The 15,620-nt window shown below is 38.2% G+C and overlaps 1 protein-coding gene across 1 annotated transcript in view; it reads left to right on the forward strand.

Annotated features, from left to right (window-relative positions):
- Positions 1-15,620, forward strand: part of Cht11 (Chitinase 11) — a 141,093-nt gene that overhangs the window by 32,743 nt on the left and 92,730 nt on the right. Inside the window, exon 4 of the mRNA XM_067138935.2 lies at positions 4,394-4,518. Within this exon, the coding sequence (XP_066995036.2) occupies positions 4,394-4,518 (125 nt within the window). The remainder of the gene's footprint in view (positions 1-4,393; positions 4,519-15,620) is intronic.

Below are 15,620 nucleotides of genomic sequence, written 5' to 3' on the forward strand. Positions count from 1 at the left end.
CAATATGTTTCCAGAAACTGGTATTTTGGACTAATATTTTCTAATTTAATGTTACGCTTGTACATTTAATATATTCTAGTTCTTTGTACAGTTAGTGATATACCGGAACCTTCACCTAGAATCGATCGCTAAACTCGTTTTCAAGTACCTCAACGTACTTTTCAAAATGCGCTTCTTCCCGCACAGATGCCGTCAAACAGAACCGTAGTAAAGTTTTGAATAAAGAACTTTTTAAAACCTAGGGACTCGGTGCGTTGTAAAAAAAACTAGGGGCCTTAATGAAGATTATAATTTGTATATCACTTACCTAGCTCAGGAAAGTTTCCGTATTTTTCTCCAAAAGGAAAGGTTGTTTTTAAAAAGTTGAAGTTTATGTTGGAAAGCCTTTTTGCTAACCATGTCATTGATGAGATGATTTTCTTTCTGGAGCTTCAGACTTATATCATTTAGGAGAGCCCGAATGTCTGCTAAATGTCTTAAATGAGCTACCCATTCTAGGTCATGTTAAGTTGCACCGGACGTCCTTATTTCCTCCAATAACTCAACAAGGGCATGGCACATTCGAAACTCGGAAAATAGCCTTTATCTCTGTATGGTAAGAGATATCCGGATACTCTTCCTCAAATTAAATTTTTTAAATTTTGAATTGGTGATGAGTGAGCCTGTGAGAACGAATATAGTTCACGATACACACCACCACGTTCATCACGTCTTGAAGACCGATAATTATTGCGCAAACAGCCTCTTGGTGGGCGAAACATGAACGGGAGGCAAATCGGCATATTAAACTTTATCCACAGTAAGCCAGCATACTTTGTCGCGGAAAATAGCTGTTCCCAAGTGATTCCTATTCCTTTATCTGCCGTTTCAACTGCTTCTAAAATATTGTTACATATAGGCCGTCGTCTACGCCACGAAAATAAAAAAGGCTGATTGAGCTGTGTCGCTAATATCAGTTGACTCATAGGTTTTCAATTTGGCTGCCAATTATTCATGGAAATTCCCAGCATTGCCACTGATGCACTGAGTTATTTTCATATTGGACAGTGGTATTCTGCTGTATTCTGGAGCTAATATAGGATTCATTGTGTGTACTACGTCCAACAAAATGCTCTTTATTGGTGGCCCTTCCATAAACGGCTTCCCGGCTCTTGCTAACCATAGATCCACTTTAAAACTAGTTCTGAGAGTAGCGGCACAACACCCTTCATCTCTTTCACCCTAAATTAGAAAAGAAAAGGTGTATTTAGAATAACAAAAGCAGAAAACAAAAATGAATGCACATTTTATAGGAATGTAAACAAAAATGTTATTCTTGCAGGACACATAACCAAAACGAAAATGCTGAGGTACTATTACAAAACTCATTTGTTGATCAAGAATGCTCTTCTTCAAGATTTTTCGACATCTCTGGCATTTCCTATGATTTCACAATATTTTTCTAGCGCACTCTTCGTTGCTCTGTAGTGCGCTACACCATCCGAGCCGAGCTTAGCTGAGTTGCCCCAAGACAAAATGTTGGGCTGGGCTGGGCAAGGCCGAGTTGAATTGGCCCGATGCACGATGTACAGAACTTCTGCGCCTCGGTTTGAACGCGTGCGATTTTCGGCGTTTGAGAGGTCCTGTCTTAGAATCAGGAATTACGTGTTACAACACAGAAAGGTTTCCCATAATGGTATAATATTTGAACGGTAAAAGAGAAAATATTTTTAACTTGATGATGCTATTTACAAAGTTAAATGGGTGAAACACATTGTAATGGTTCTGTTTTCTGTTACAAGTTTCTTTTAGCCTTATTTATTATTTCTCTAAGGCTGGCATTACACTGTCAAAGAAGTTTGTCAAAGATCTTTTGTAAAATATTTTGTGCAAGTTGACATTTATGAAAGATTATAACATACAGCCATTGAGCCATTACACTACATAAAATAATTTATCGCAGTTCAGCAAAAATGGATGGAGGACAGTTGTGTGCATGTGTGGCTACTGTTAGTTTTTACTTGTATTGTTAATGACAAACATTCTCATAAAATGTACTGGTATGTTTTAAGTTATACTATCACAGGAGAATACACCACAATTTCTACATCTGTCTGCTTGTTCATACTGAAAGTTTAAAATCCACATGGTTTTAGATTATCTCACATGGCTTATCAGAAAAGTAAAATAAGTTGTTTACGATAATCAAAATTAAATGAATGGAAGAAATATAATTTATAAAATAAACACCATTTTAAATTTCAGTTTTTCAGCCAAATACTGGTTACATAATCAATTTAATATCTTTTTCACCTCCTAAACTGTAGATCCTTCCTGTATAGTATTTATTGCCTCCACTATATTTAAATACACTTGTTGTCTTAAATTTATCTTTTTATATACTTGGCGTCTTGTGTTGTACATTTTGTGAAATAAGCAGTTTTGTTGTAGCAACATTCCAAATGAACTTACTATCTGCCATTTTGGATTTAACAAGTCAAATCTTTTGCAAGATATAGCACGAAACTCATGCCTTTCATCAAAGGAATTTTATAAAAGGACATGTTATAAAATATTCATCCATTACACTGTGATCTATTTTATAAAAAAGATTTTTTTGATAGTGTAATTCCAGCCTAATGCACATTCATACTAAAAACAATCTTCGTAAGGACTTTTAAGATGCAGTACATTTAATATAATTTTGTGTGCTGCTATACATGATTTATATGGGTTGGAACTTAAAAAGTGGCAACTATTTACTTACTACTAAGACAAAAGTGATACCTCTGTGAAACATTTGCAGTCTTTCAGTATAGTCACCAGCATTGTCTAAGACTCATTGCCAGCGATGTGGAAGTTGGTAGAATCCTGTAGTAGCTCCTGTTCTGTTCGATCCATTACCTGCAGAATCTCAGGAACAGTCCAGAAGCAAATGCCACGAAGTGGTTCCTTCAACACATGGGCTGGTGAATATTGTGGATGGAAAAGCACTTCCCAACCCCAGCGATCATACAAATTGACTACAGGGTATGCCACATGTGCCTGCAACATAATGGGAGGGTTCTCGTTTTATTCACAACACTGGTCTCCGGTGATGCTCCACTAAATTACAGAATTAATAATAATAATGTAATTTGCTTTACGTCCCACCAAGTACTTTTAAGATTTTCTGAGATGCCTAGGTGCCAGAATTTGGTCCTGCAGGAGTTATTTTACGTGCCAGTAAATCTGCCGGCATGAGCCTACATATTTGAGCACCTTCAAATACCACCGGACAGAGCCAGGATCGAACCTGCCAAGTTGGGGTCAGAAGGCCAGCGCCTCAACCGTCTGAGCCACTCAGCCCGGCACAGAATTAATACTGTGTGTTAACAGTCTGTCCTTGCGGTACGGCATGTGCTAGGATGACACTATCACAGTCTAGTTTACCATAACTTTCTCGTTCATAGGGGTCTGATGGACTTATGATTTGCGTGGTGATCCGTAATGATACCAATTGTTGGATTGGTGCTTAAATTTGGGATCATGCAACTTGGCCCAAATCTCATCAACCATAGCACTCCATGTGAATTTGAGTTGTATTGTAACTATCACTGTGCTTCCGTTAACTCATGGGAATCCTACTGATTTGCAATTTTCCACATTGTTAGGCAGCTCTTTAGTCATAAGGGATAATCATGTCTCGAGACTTAAATAACAAACCATCTGACGTCTGTCTGTGTCTAATAGCACAGCAAGAGCCTGCACTACTTCTTCACTGACACTAGGGTGACCCGGCCGAGCCTTGTCCGCCATGCTCTCGCGACCCTCATTGAAAACTGTAACCTACCTTGCCACTGTTCTATACAGTAACGCCATTTCACCATATGCTTTACAAAGACCTTCATGATATTATATTGCTGTATGGCCATGGACACGTTGAATTTTCAGCCAACATCGCTGTTTCCGGTTTGCAAACGTGACTACACAACACAGAACAGTTTATATTGGCAACTCACAAAAGACTGGCTTTTCCTACCGCAGCATTGTCGTGTTTCAATAGGTGGGCGATTCAGTTTACATTGAGGTAGATTAGATATAGATTAATATGGTAGAAGTGACAATAATTTAATCAGTTTTGTTTTTCATCCACAGCAGTGTTGCCACTGTTAAAATTCCAACACATGTGTATACAGAGTAGTTATTAAACCAATTTAAATGTAATAAAGAGCTGTTCCCCCTCACCTGTGATGAGGTTAAGAAATTATTGGCTACTGGCTGTACTCGAAGACATGGTATACCATAATAATAGAGGAATAACATTGTTGTATTACCAGGCAAAATTTTAAATGCCTCTGCTTGGCCTTTTACTGTTTTTTTTAATGATCTTCCGTAACTTGATTGTCTTGGTTACATCTCCTCTTTGCTCCAGGTGGTCAAACAAGTTGTAGCTTTGAAAGCTTATAACTCTGCTCTCAAGGTGATGATTTGTGTGGGAGGATATTCTGGTCCTGGTGGGTTTAACGACATGGTTGCCACGCATGAAACTAGAAAACAGTGAGTATATGATATTCTCTCGCATTAAACAAAAATGTTGTGAACTTTTTTTCAGTGCCTATTATAAGTAATAAAAATAATATTTTCGTTATTCCAGTTTGAATATCAATAATGTATATAAGAATAAATTGGCCTTTTCAATACAGTATATCAAGTAAATGATATTACGTAAGTCTTGGGACTAGTTTCAGCCACTTAGTGGCCATCTTCAGCCAAATGAACTTAAACAAATTATGTGGTAACTAAACATATGTATAACAGACAAAGACAATGTTGCAGGAATAATTATAACATTAAATTACATATAATAACAAAATTTATGGTTATGATCTTCTTGTCATATGATGATGTCTTAAAGTTCACTTAGGACCTCAGGCAAAGAAGTAAATCTCTAATATCTGATGGAGAATAAGCACTGACTTTCTGTAGGAAGCAGACAGTGTTCCCTTGTTCCCTACCCACTCCTTTGTTACTTAGCCTGCCTGCTTCCTCCAGCAAGTCAGTGCTTGTTCTCCATCAGACATTAGAGATTTACTTCTTTGCCTGAGGTCATACATGACAAGATCATCATAACCATAAATTTTGTTATATGTAATTTGTTATAATTATACCTGCAACATTGTCTTTGCCTGTTACCACATAATCTGTTTAATTTCATTTGGCTGAAGATGGCCACTAAGTGGCTGAAACTATCCCAAGACTTACGTAATATCATTTACTTGATGTACTGAAAAGGTGGACCCTCTTGTCAATTTATTCTTTTAATTGCACTTCAATATAGAACAAAAATGAAATTATTTTTTTTGCTAGGGGCTTTACGTCGCACCGACACAGATAGGTCTTATGGCGACGATAGGAAAGGCCTAGGAGTTGGAAGGAAGCGGCCGTGGCCTTAATTAAGGTACAGCCCCAGCATTTGCCTGGTGTGAAAATGGGAAACCACAGAAAACCATCTTCAGGGCTGCCGATAGTGGGATTCGAACCTACTATCTCCCGGATGCAAGCTCACAGCCGCACGCCTCTACGCGCACGGCTAACTCGCCCGGTGAAATGAAATTTATAGCTTATAATATCAATAATGTACATTGCCTGACCAAAAATGTTAAGCACCCTGAAAGAGTGGTTGAAAGTGAATGAAACTACATATGCTGAAAGACAGTGTGCCTTTATTGAACTGATTACAATATGGGATGAAAGGCTGTTGGCAGTTGCAGATGGAATGTTGGCGCCGGGTCAGTAGGGCGTCGCACTCCCCCTGGCCACAATGCACGCCCTTATGCGGTACGGAATGTTTCAAACAGCCATTGGATCCTCTCCTGAGGCAAGTTCGTCCACAGTTGTTGCAGCTGTCCCTCCAGATCCCGCAGGTTGGTACTGGGATGGAGTTCCCTTCCAATGTCATCCTACACGTGTTCAATGCTGGAGAGGTCCGAGGATATTGCTGGCCATGGGAGGACTGTAACTTGCTCTAGGCAGTCCACAGTCACACGTCCTGTATGTGGACGTGCATTATCATTTTTGGAACAACAGGGTGCTGTGCCATAAGGGGTAAGACGTGCAGACGCAGAATGTCTGTGATGTATCGCTGTGCCATCAAAGTCTGCCGACGCACTATTAGAAGTGACCTGAACGCATGTCCTATAGCTCCCCACACCATGATGCCAGGGATTATGCCTGGGTGTCTTTCTACAATATAAGCAGGATTTTCCCTCTGCCCTCAATGCCGCCAAACCCGCACGCGATGGTCATCGGAGGTTATGGAGAACCGGGACTCTTCACTGAACATGATGCAACGCCAGTCGTCCTCTGTCCATGTTTTCCGGGCAAGGCACCACTCCAAACGCAGGCATTGGTGTTCTGGTGTCCATGGCAACAGACGCATGGAGCGGTACGACCCCAATCGGGCGGATGCGAGTCGTTGATGCACTATGCGGGAACTCGCAGGATGTTGTAGAGTTTCCAGTACATGTTCGCGGATGGCGGGTGCCGAAGTTATGGGATCCCCCAATGCTTGGCGCACCATACGACTGTCCTCCCTCAGGGTGGTGTTTCTTGGTCGACCCAAACCTGCACGATGTGATTGGGTGCCCTGATGTACCCACTAAGTCTAACATCGGGCCACTGTGACATCTGAATGGCCCACATGCCTGGCAATTACACAATACGACCAACCAGCCTCATGCAATCCCACAATGCAGCCTCTGTCAAATGCTGTTAGTTGGTGGATAGGCTGTCTTGGGTGCTTCGTACTGTACGTAACCTCTCAGCACGTCTTGCTTAACTGTCTGACTCACAGCAGTTGACCAGTAACAACTGGACATTGCCATCATGAATGCACTCTGGTGGGTGTTCTACACATTACAGATCCTTGTAAATGTAATCATTTACTCACACATCAATGGTATGCATTATATACAGAAATGGGATAACATTGGACCACTCCTTCTGGATGTTTAATTTTTTTTGTTAGGCAGTGTAATTAAATAAAGTAATTTGCTTAATTTTTCATAATGGGCACTTCATAATACTCCAGAAAGATGATGCTGAACCTTTTTCAGAGCCATATTTAATCACAGAAATTTCAGAAACATCGACATGACTCAGTTAAGATACGATGCCTACATTCTTCCGTAGCATAACATTTTAAATCTAGAAGATATTGATACAAAAATTAGTAAATTTAATTCATTAATACATAGCCTATATAACAAACTTGCACCAAAGAGACAGGTAAGAGTATCCTGTAAACATAATCCATGGCTAACCTCTGAAGTTAAAAATGTATGTCAGTGTGTTGCTTCTTTTCAACGCCACAGATGTACTTGCGACCAAACTGACCATGAAAATTATATAATAATTTGGAATAAAACTAAACAAATGATACATAAACTTAAATTGAAATATGTTAATGAAATTAGTAAGTAACTTAAATATGGCTAGTGCCTAGAAGCATCTCCGAGCTATGGGTATAGGTAGAACGAGGGGAGACAAGCAGGTACCCGACATTTCACGGAAGATAGGATTCAGTGTAATCCACTTAACAGACGACGTGCAGATAATGGCTCATCACTTGTCCCTCAAGATTTCCCCTGCATTGCCTTTTGTACAGTCAGCGTTAATGAAGTTTATCATTAATTCTTTTAAATCCAGGGTGAGTGAAGTCCTATACAGTTGAACCTCATTAACTCGAACCTCCATTACTCGAATTTTCAGTATCTTGAAGTAACTTAAATTTCCTGGCTGTTTGTCCTATTCTTCACGTGCATTTATTTCTCGATTTCTCAAAGCAAACATTTCCTCCCTTCAAGCAAAAAATACCCTGTAACTCTAATTTTGTGCAACATTAACTGTGCGATACGCCATTTCTGGTTTGTGAGGAACAGTTAACAGGTAAAGAAAGGGTTACAGTGATGCTGGGAGCTAATATGACGGGAACCAAAAAACTAAAACTTATAGTGATCGGAAAATCGGCAAAGCCTCACTGTTTCTCGGGTGTGAATTAATTACCGATCATGTACGAAAGCAACCCCTGAAGTCGCAGAGGGCAAGCTCCATTTACGAATCCTGGCTGTGTGGTATTGACGAGAAGTTTCAGCGTGAAGGGAGGAAAGATAAACAGTAACAAACAGAACAGATTTTTTTCCAAAGGTGTTAACGGAGGTATGTTTCTTGTTTCACTATTGTATGTAGCGTATCCTGTCTTTTAAAAAGTTACTATAATAAGGGTTATAATTAAAGTGATGCTGTAAAATAAGAACTGGTTTGTATATTTCTAAATACTGTTAAAAAGAATGTATTCACTATAAGCCCATAGATACATATGATTCAGTTGTATGCTATACACGATCAAAAACTGTATTCTCTATATCTCAAAATTTCGATAACTCAAAATAAGGTGATTCGAGATGTCGAGGTTCCAATGTATTCTCTTAAATCCAGGGTGAGTGGGGTCAATGATATTCCTATCACTTTTATACACAATATTATTGATGCTCTTCTTCCCATTCTCACCCATATTGTCAATTATTGTCTGAAGAATGGTACACTGCCAACAATTTGAAAGTTAGCTAATGCAATCCCACTTCCTAAGAACCCAGATTCGAAACTTCTGTCTGATTACCGTCAAGTTTCTATTCTCCCTACCCACTCCAAAGCACTAGAATGGTTGGTACATGTTCAAATACAGGAATACCTGCACACTCTCTCTCTCTCTCTCTCTCTCTCTCTTCTGGATTGCTGCAGTCTGGCTTCAAGAAGGCCATCGTACAACTGCCTTACTGAAAATTACCGACATCTGACAAGCAATGGACGAAAGACAAGTGACTGTACTCGCACTCCTAGACTTCAGCAGTGCTTTTGACACTATCATTATCCTGATATTGTTAGAAAAATCTTGAATAATTTTTCAGTACTGAAGTTTCAAAATTTTTCCGCTCTTACCTTACAGATCGTAAGCAGCATCTTATAGCTCACGACATTACTCCACAGTGGTACCTTGGGAAGGCAAGAGCTCCACAGTGTTCTGTTCTTGGTCCTTCCCTCTTTACCCTCTATATTAATGACATCTCCTTTAAAATAAATAATACATTTTCGCCAATGACCTCCACATTTATTGTCACATTAATATAAAAGATATATCGAATGCAGTAAGAGATATTAACTCCAACCTTCAACAACTTGTGTACGCTAGTGAAAACTCTCAACTTCAACCCTAAAAAACTTGAACAATTATAATCAGTTCTCAAAAATGATTAAACGCTATGTATTAAAAAAATGATACTTTTTCCCCAGTGACATTAAATATTATAAATCTCATCGTTACGTCTGTATTGAACAACATATACCATTCTGAAAAAAATGTTTCTTGAGGGTTCACCTTTTCAGTACATTATACACTTTTATTTACATAAATAATGTTACATCATTACTATGTCTTCAGCGGGACATCTTTTGCCTATTTCCTAGGCATCTTCAGCCGCTTCCCTAATATCTAAGATCAAAATTGTTCACTAAGATCCTAGGCTTTATGTACAATAGAAACGCTTAAAATAGTTAGACTAGCATGAGTTGCTCTGTCTAAAGAGTTGTGCTTACACATATTGTACAGCTTTTAAAAAATAAAAAAATCTTTAAGATGATTGTCACACTTTAAAAAGTTCAAATGATATATACTAGTTCAATCATATGTTTTGTTTACTAACAGATATTACTTATAGGGACATTGGACTGGCATGAATTGCTCAGCCTATAATGTCCAACGTTGTGCAACCTATAAAAAGCATCATTGACCTGATTGTCACCTTTTTATGTTTATTTTGGGATGGTAGTTTCATGAGATGCTTGCTGATGTGGTCAGTTGTCTGACTTTTTTCCTTGATGCATCGTAGTGGTTAAAATTAAGTAAAATAGGGCTACCTGCTGTTGTATAGGTCAGAAGAGGGACGTTCTCAAGATTGTTCTTCCTTTTGTGGTTGGACTTTATTACTCTTTAATGGGTGGAGTGTGGTGGATAGGGAGTCTTTTAAAGTCAAAAACTTCATTATTGGTTCCGTATTGAATCGAGATTCACAAATACAAGGGAATCATAAAGCCCACCTATTCGATACTGAAGAAAATTATGTGATAGACTCTACTAAAGGTTAAATCTTCACATTTCATTTATTTAGTCATATGGGACCGGTTTCGACATAAATTGTATGTCATCATCAGCCAAGAAAAGAAAACTAAGACATTAGAAATACATTAAAATTTACCTCACTAGTAAAATTATACCAATAATTTACAAAATTATTCATATTAGGGCTAAAATGTTTGTAAAAACATGGAGTGATAATCGTAATACATCGGTGTATGTTTTTATATAATGAGGTGTACACCATAATCATTATTGTAATTGAGAGATATGCTAAAATCTTTGTACAGTATGCTTTGTAGTAAAATGTACACAATTGTCAATTTTTCAGTACTAAATAAGTGTAACATTTTTGTTTACACAATATGTTATTAAAAATAGGTGGGTATTGTAATCAAGTTTCATGAGGCTAATCTCGTCTTATTCTTCTTGTAGGTTCCGTCTTGGTTCGAGACTGTTTTAGACCAATCTATGTAACCATGGATTTCTCATATAATATCCTTCTTCAACACACTGTTTTAACAGTGCCTTGGTCATTTTATATTAATCAACCTCATATCATAATTCATTACGACAATCATGGACATAAAAGTGAAGCAAGCTGATATAAAAACTCTATTTTAAGTACTTTGCTCTTAATGCCAAGACACCAGCGATCTATAAACCCAACCTGCCTACTTTGTTTAAATTGGCAATTACTATATTTTAATCATTACTTCTGTTAAGTACAAAGCTGTATTCCAATTAGAATGCTCTCAACATCACCATTATACATACTTTTGTGGAACGACTTATAAGTGAGTACCCCACGAACCTGCTACGCAGGCGTAGCAGGGGGAGAGGTGATACTCCCACGTGGCGCGTCCCAGGTGGCGGATAGGGGGGTCCTAACCGGCTTGCCGGCGGACTTGAGGGAAATAAAATACCTCTCGCGGACCAAACACACTACCCCCTGCGGGTGGGGGATGCACATGTAGAATACACCCGCGGTATCCCCTGCCTGTCGTAAGAGGCGACTAAAAGGGGTGACCAAGGGCTGACTGAATTAGAACCATGAAACTAATTTTGAATCGTACCATCACGCGGGGAACACCATAGGTTGCCTGTACTTGCGAGTAGTACCACTAAATTCAGTACGAAATAGGTTTGTGATTAGTAGCAGTAAAAGCCTGGCCTGGTGGATTCCAGTACCCGTGCGTCGTACCCATGTGTGCAACACCGCGGGTCTGGGCGTAGCCTGTGAGTTGTACCACTATATGAGCAGCACCGTGGGTCTGCGTTGCCTGTGATTAGTACCCACTATGTGAGGAACACCACGGGAATACCGGCGCCCGTGTTTAGTACACCTAAGTGGGGAACCTTCTCGGTTTGCGTTGACTCTGAGTTGGGCCATTGTGTGAGACACACCATAGGTCTGCGTTACTTGTACGTATTGCAATACTTGTGAGTAGTACCATCTTTTGTGGAACACCGTGAGTCTTCGCTCCTTCTGATTAATACCCCAATATGACACATACCATGGTTCTATTTTACTCATGACATGTACCATTCTGTGGGGCCTTAGACGTGGATTTTGCACCCCCTTTAGACACCAAGCATCATTGTGCTTTATAAGTGGTTCCTTGGTCGGTAATAATGTTATTTTCGATCTGTATTGAGTCCGATCCACTGGTTTTTGTTTGTTTGTTTTGTGTTTTGTTGAGTTCCTGTCCATCCATTCATTCTTCATGCCATATTTTATTTTTATTTTGGTCAGTGGATGCCTTTGCAATTTTTGTTCTTTCATTTCGTACCATTAGGGGCCGATGACCTTCGATGTTAGGCCCCTTAAAACAACAAGCATCATCATCATCATCATAAGTGAGTACCAGTTTTTTAGCCTCATGAAACTTGATTACAATGCCCATCTATTTTTAATAACGTATTGTGTAAACAAAAATGTTACACTTATTTACTACTGAAAAATTGACAATTGTATACATTTTACTACAAAGCGTATTGTACAAAGATTTTAGCATATCTCTCAATTATAATAAGGATCATGGTGTACACCTCATCATATAAAAACATACACCGATGTATTACGATTACCAGTCCACGTTTGTACAAACATTTTAGCCCTAATATGAATAATTTTGTAAATTATTGGTATTATTTTACTAGTGAGGTAAATTTTAATGTATTTCTAATAACTTTGTTTTCTTTTCTTGGCTGATGATGACATACAATTTATGTCGAAACCGGTCCCATATGACTAAATAAATGAAATGTGAAGATTTAACCTTTAGTAGAGTCTATCACATAATTTTCTTCTGTATTGAATAGGTGGACCTTATAATTCCCTTGTTTATTTGTGGATAGGGAGTCTGTAACGAGACAAGGTGCCTTAGTTGTGAAATTTGAGGCTTATGAAATAAAGTATGAAATGGGAGAAACTAAATGGGATCTTACTCACCCCCTCGCTGCTCTTACAGCTGGCTTACTCCTGTGATGCTTCCGACTGGCAGTGGCTAACGCTGTGCGCCTTGTGTTGTATCTGCGTATGTTGCATTGAAGGGTGTAAGTTGGGGAGGGGCATGGGGGGCAGAAGGGGCATCAGCTGTTGTCGGAAAAGTGGGTCTGTCTATGGGTGGAAATTTTACATGTGGAGATTTGTTGATATTTTGGAACATGTTCTCTTTTACTCTCAGTATTTTGAATAAGTGTAAGATCTGATCATAAAGATTTTTAGCCTCTGTAATTATAGTTTTGGTTGAAAACTTGTCAATAAAAATGTAGATGTTTTCAAACTCGTTTATCAATCTGCTTTTTTTTTCACATTCTTTTTAATATGGTTAAATCTTGTTCTATGGTTTTGTAAGTATGTCCTGTTTCTTTCATACAAACGCTCATTGCTGAAAATTTGTGGTGTTTGTTTGCATTAAAGTGTTCTAAGTATCTTATTAAAAACTTCTTCCTGTTTTGCCAACGTATGAAACATGGCGTTGGGCACGGGTGAGTTTATAGATCCCGGATCCTCAGTATTGGTCTTTGTTGGAGTTGATGCTGTTGTGATTTACGTACATGCCTTGGTTGGTATTTTGTATTTTGAAAGACATTTTGAAGTAGTTATTTGTTTAAGGTTGGATATTTGACATACTGTATATTGGGATTACTGTAAGTGAAAGTGGCAAATTTGGTTTTTTTTGTTTTTCCCGAATTAACATTGAAATTTTTCCATTTCTTTTTCTTATTATTTTATTGACCAGTTCAAAGTTGAACCCATTGAAATTGACCATGTTCTGTATGTACTGTAATTCTTTGTTGAGGTCTTTGGGTGTAAGGGGTATTTTGAACACTCGATGTATTAGACTGTAGTAGGCTGCCCATTTTTGAGTTTGGGATGTAATGAGATGTTCTTGATTGTGTTTGGTGAAAGCGTTGACTTTCTGTAGATTTGGTATTCGAAACTGTCGTCTTTTCGTGTGATGGTGACGTCTAAAATGTTCTTGGAATTATTGGTTTTGTTTTCTGCTGTGAATTTTATATTTTGATGTAACGAGTTGAGGAATTGCAAAATGGTTGTGCTGTTGTTGAAACGTTGGAGTCGGTCTTGCCTCTACGCGCTTAAAGATGTAGATGTCAGTCGACTTGCCGACAGACTTTAATTTTGGTTTCATTCGTAAGGAATTTCACAACTTTTTCTGTATCCATAATTAGGCTATAACAAGACAAATATGCACCACGCTGGTCATCTTCACACGATTGTGTTCCAGATGTAGGCTATCGCGCGACAAATATTTGCTCCCCGTCACTGTACAACTAAACATGAAATACATTTGTGACTTCTGATTGGAGTGCAGAATACAGTACAAGCACAAACAGGCTCATGGTGTTATTCTGCAGTTTCACTGCTAATCGGCAAGCTAAACTGAGGCTAATGGCTTGCTCCCTGAAGATGCAGTTTATCCTGTGAAGTTCAAGAATTCAAGACCTTTTCCAGTTATCACGCAACTGTGGCGAGGGCTCTTTCCTGAGTTGGTAATCACGTTCCTTCCACAAGGGAAAGAGGGCTAGGAAAAATGTGATCGTACTAAGCAGAAATAGCGGAAATTCATGACGTGATAAGTGAGGTATTTTTATATTGATTTAATACGATGATAATCGGGATTTCAAATTTACGACATGTTAAGCGGGGAAAACGTGTTAATAAGGAATGCACTAACAAGGTTTCACTGTATCTAAGAAGTCAGCGTGACAAGATTGTCAAATTCTTTTTGAAGTATGTTATTGCCCAGCTTGGGTTCTTAATAATTTGTGATTTTCAGTTGGTCAACCCATTATTTATGATGCCCAGTTATTTTGGATTGATATTTAAATTAATGATAATATGCGTAAATATGTTGGTGAAATAAAACTAAGTTTAAAAACTATGTAAGGAATCAAATGAAACAATTGGTAAGTATCTAGAAACAAATCACAATGTATGTACTGTGGATAGAACAAGTGCAGATTTCAGTTAAATAAGGGAAAGAGGTTCCATGTTTCAATAGACTATTTAGATGGGTTAGTAAACAAACCTCTACCTAATTCTGTCTTTGTTCTTCTTTTATAACCGTATAGCATCACTTTAGTCAGTCCATCATTCAGGTCTCTTTGAAGGGATTGTTTGGGCTTTGCAGTCCTTCCACTACTTCTTCAGACGCTCCAATCTTCGTCCCCTTTCCTTGGTTGAAAATACGCATGATGTTGGTTGTTTTGTGTAAGGGTAAAGCGGAGGTTTGTATTCTTGAGTTTTGTATTCAATTTTATCTTATTTGTGGTGTCTTCTGTTTAAGGCCTATTTCTTTCAGATCCTCTCTTCTCTGATCCTTTTACATCCTGTTGTCATATTTTTTGAGACGAGATTGTGTTGTACTAGTTGTTTCAGAAGTCTCGAATCCTGCATCCTCATGATATGTCCAAAGAATCTGTCTCCTCTTACGCATAGTATCTGTAATGGGTTCTAGCTTTTTGTACATGACTTTCTTAGGTATTATCTGCCACTGTCCATCTTTCTGGTATTTTTTGTTGATGCAGGTTCTTCCAATCCTCCTTTCAATTTTCTGAAGTCTTTCAGTCTTTGATTGTTTATTCAGGTAAAAAAGTGTTTCTGCTGCATATGTAGTTTCTGGTTTTATAACTGTGTTGTAGTGTTTTATTTTTGCATTTATTGATAAACATTTCTTTTTGTAGATATCCCATGTTAATCATTTGGATTATGTGTTATTACTCCAACATATTTACATTGAGTTACTATTTTGATTTTATTACCATTTATGGTAACTTCTTTTAGTTGCATTGGTTTTTGGGGCATAATTTCTGGTATTTTTTCAAATGATATTTTGAGGCCAATTTTATTTGCAGTGTTTTGAAGTTCTGATATCTGGGTTTTTGCTTCTTTTATGTCCAATGCTAGTAATGCTAAATCGTCGGCGAAACCCAGGCAGTT

This window comes from Anabrus simplex, chromosome 2 (genome assembly GCF_040414725.1).
Source record: "Anabrus simplex isolate iqAnaSimp1 chromosome 2, ASM4041472v1, whole genome shotgun sequence".
NCBI lineage: Eukaryota > Metazoa > Arthropoda > Insecta > Orthoptera > Tettigoniidae > Anabrus > Anabrus simplex.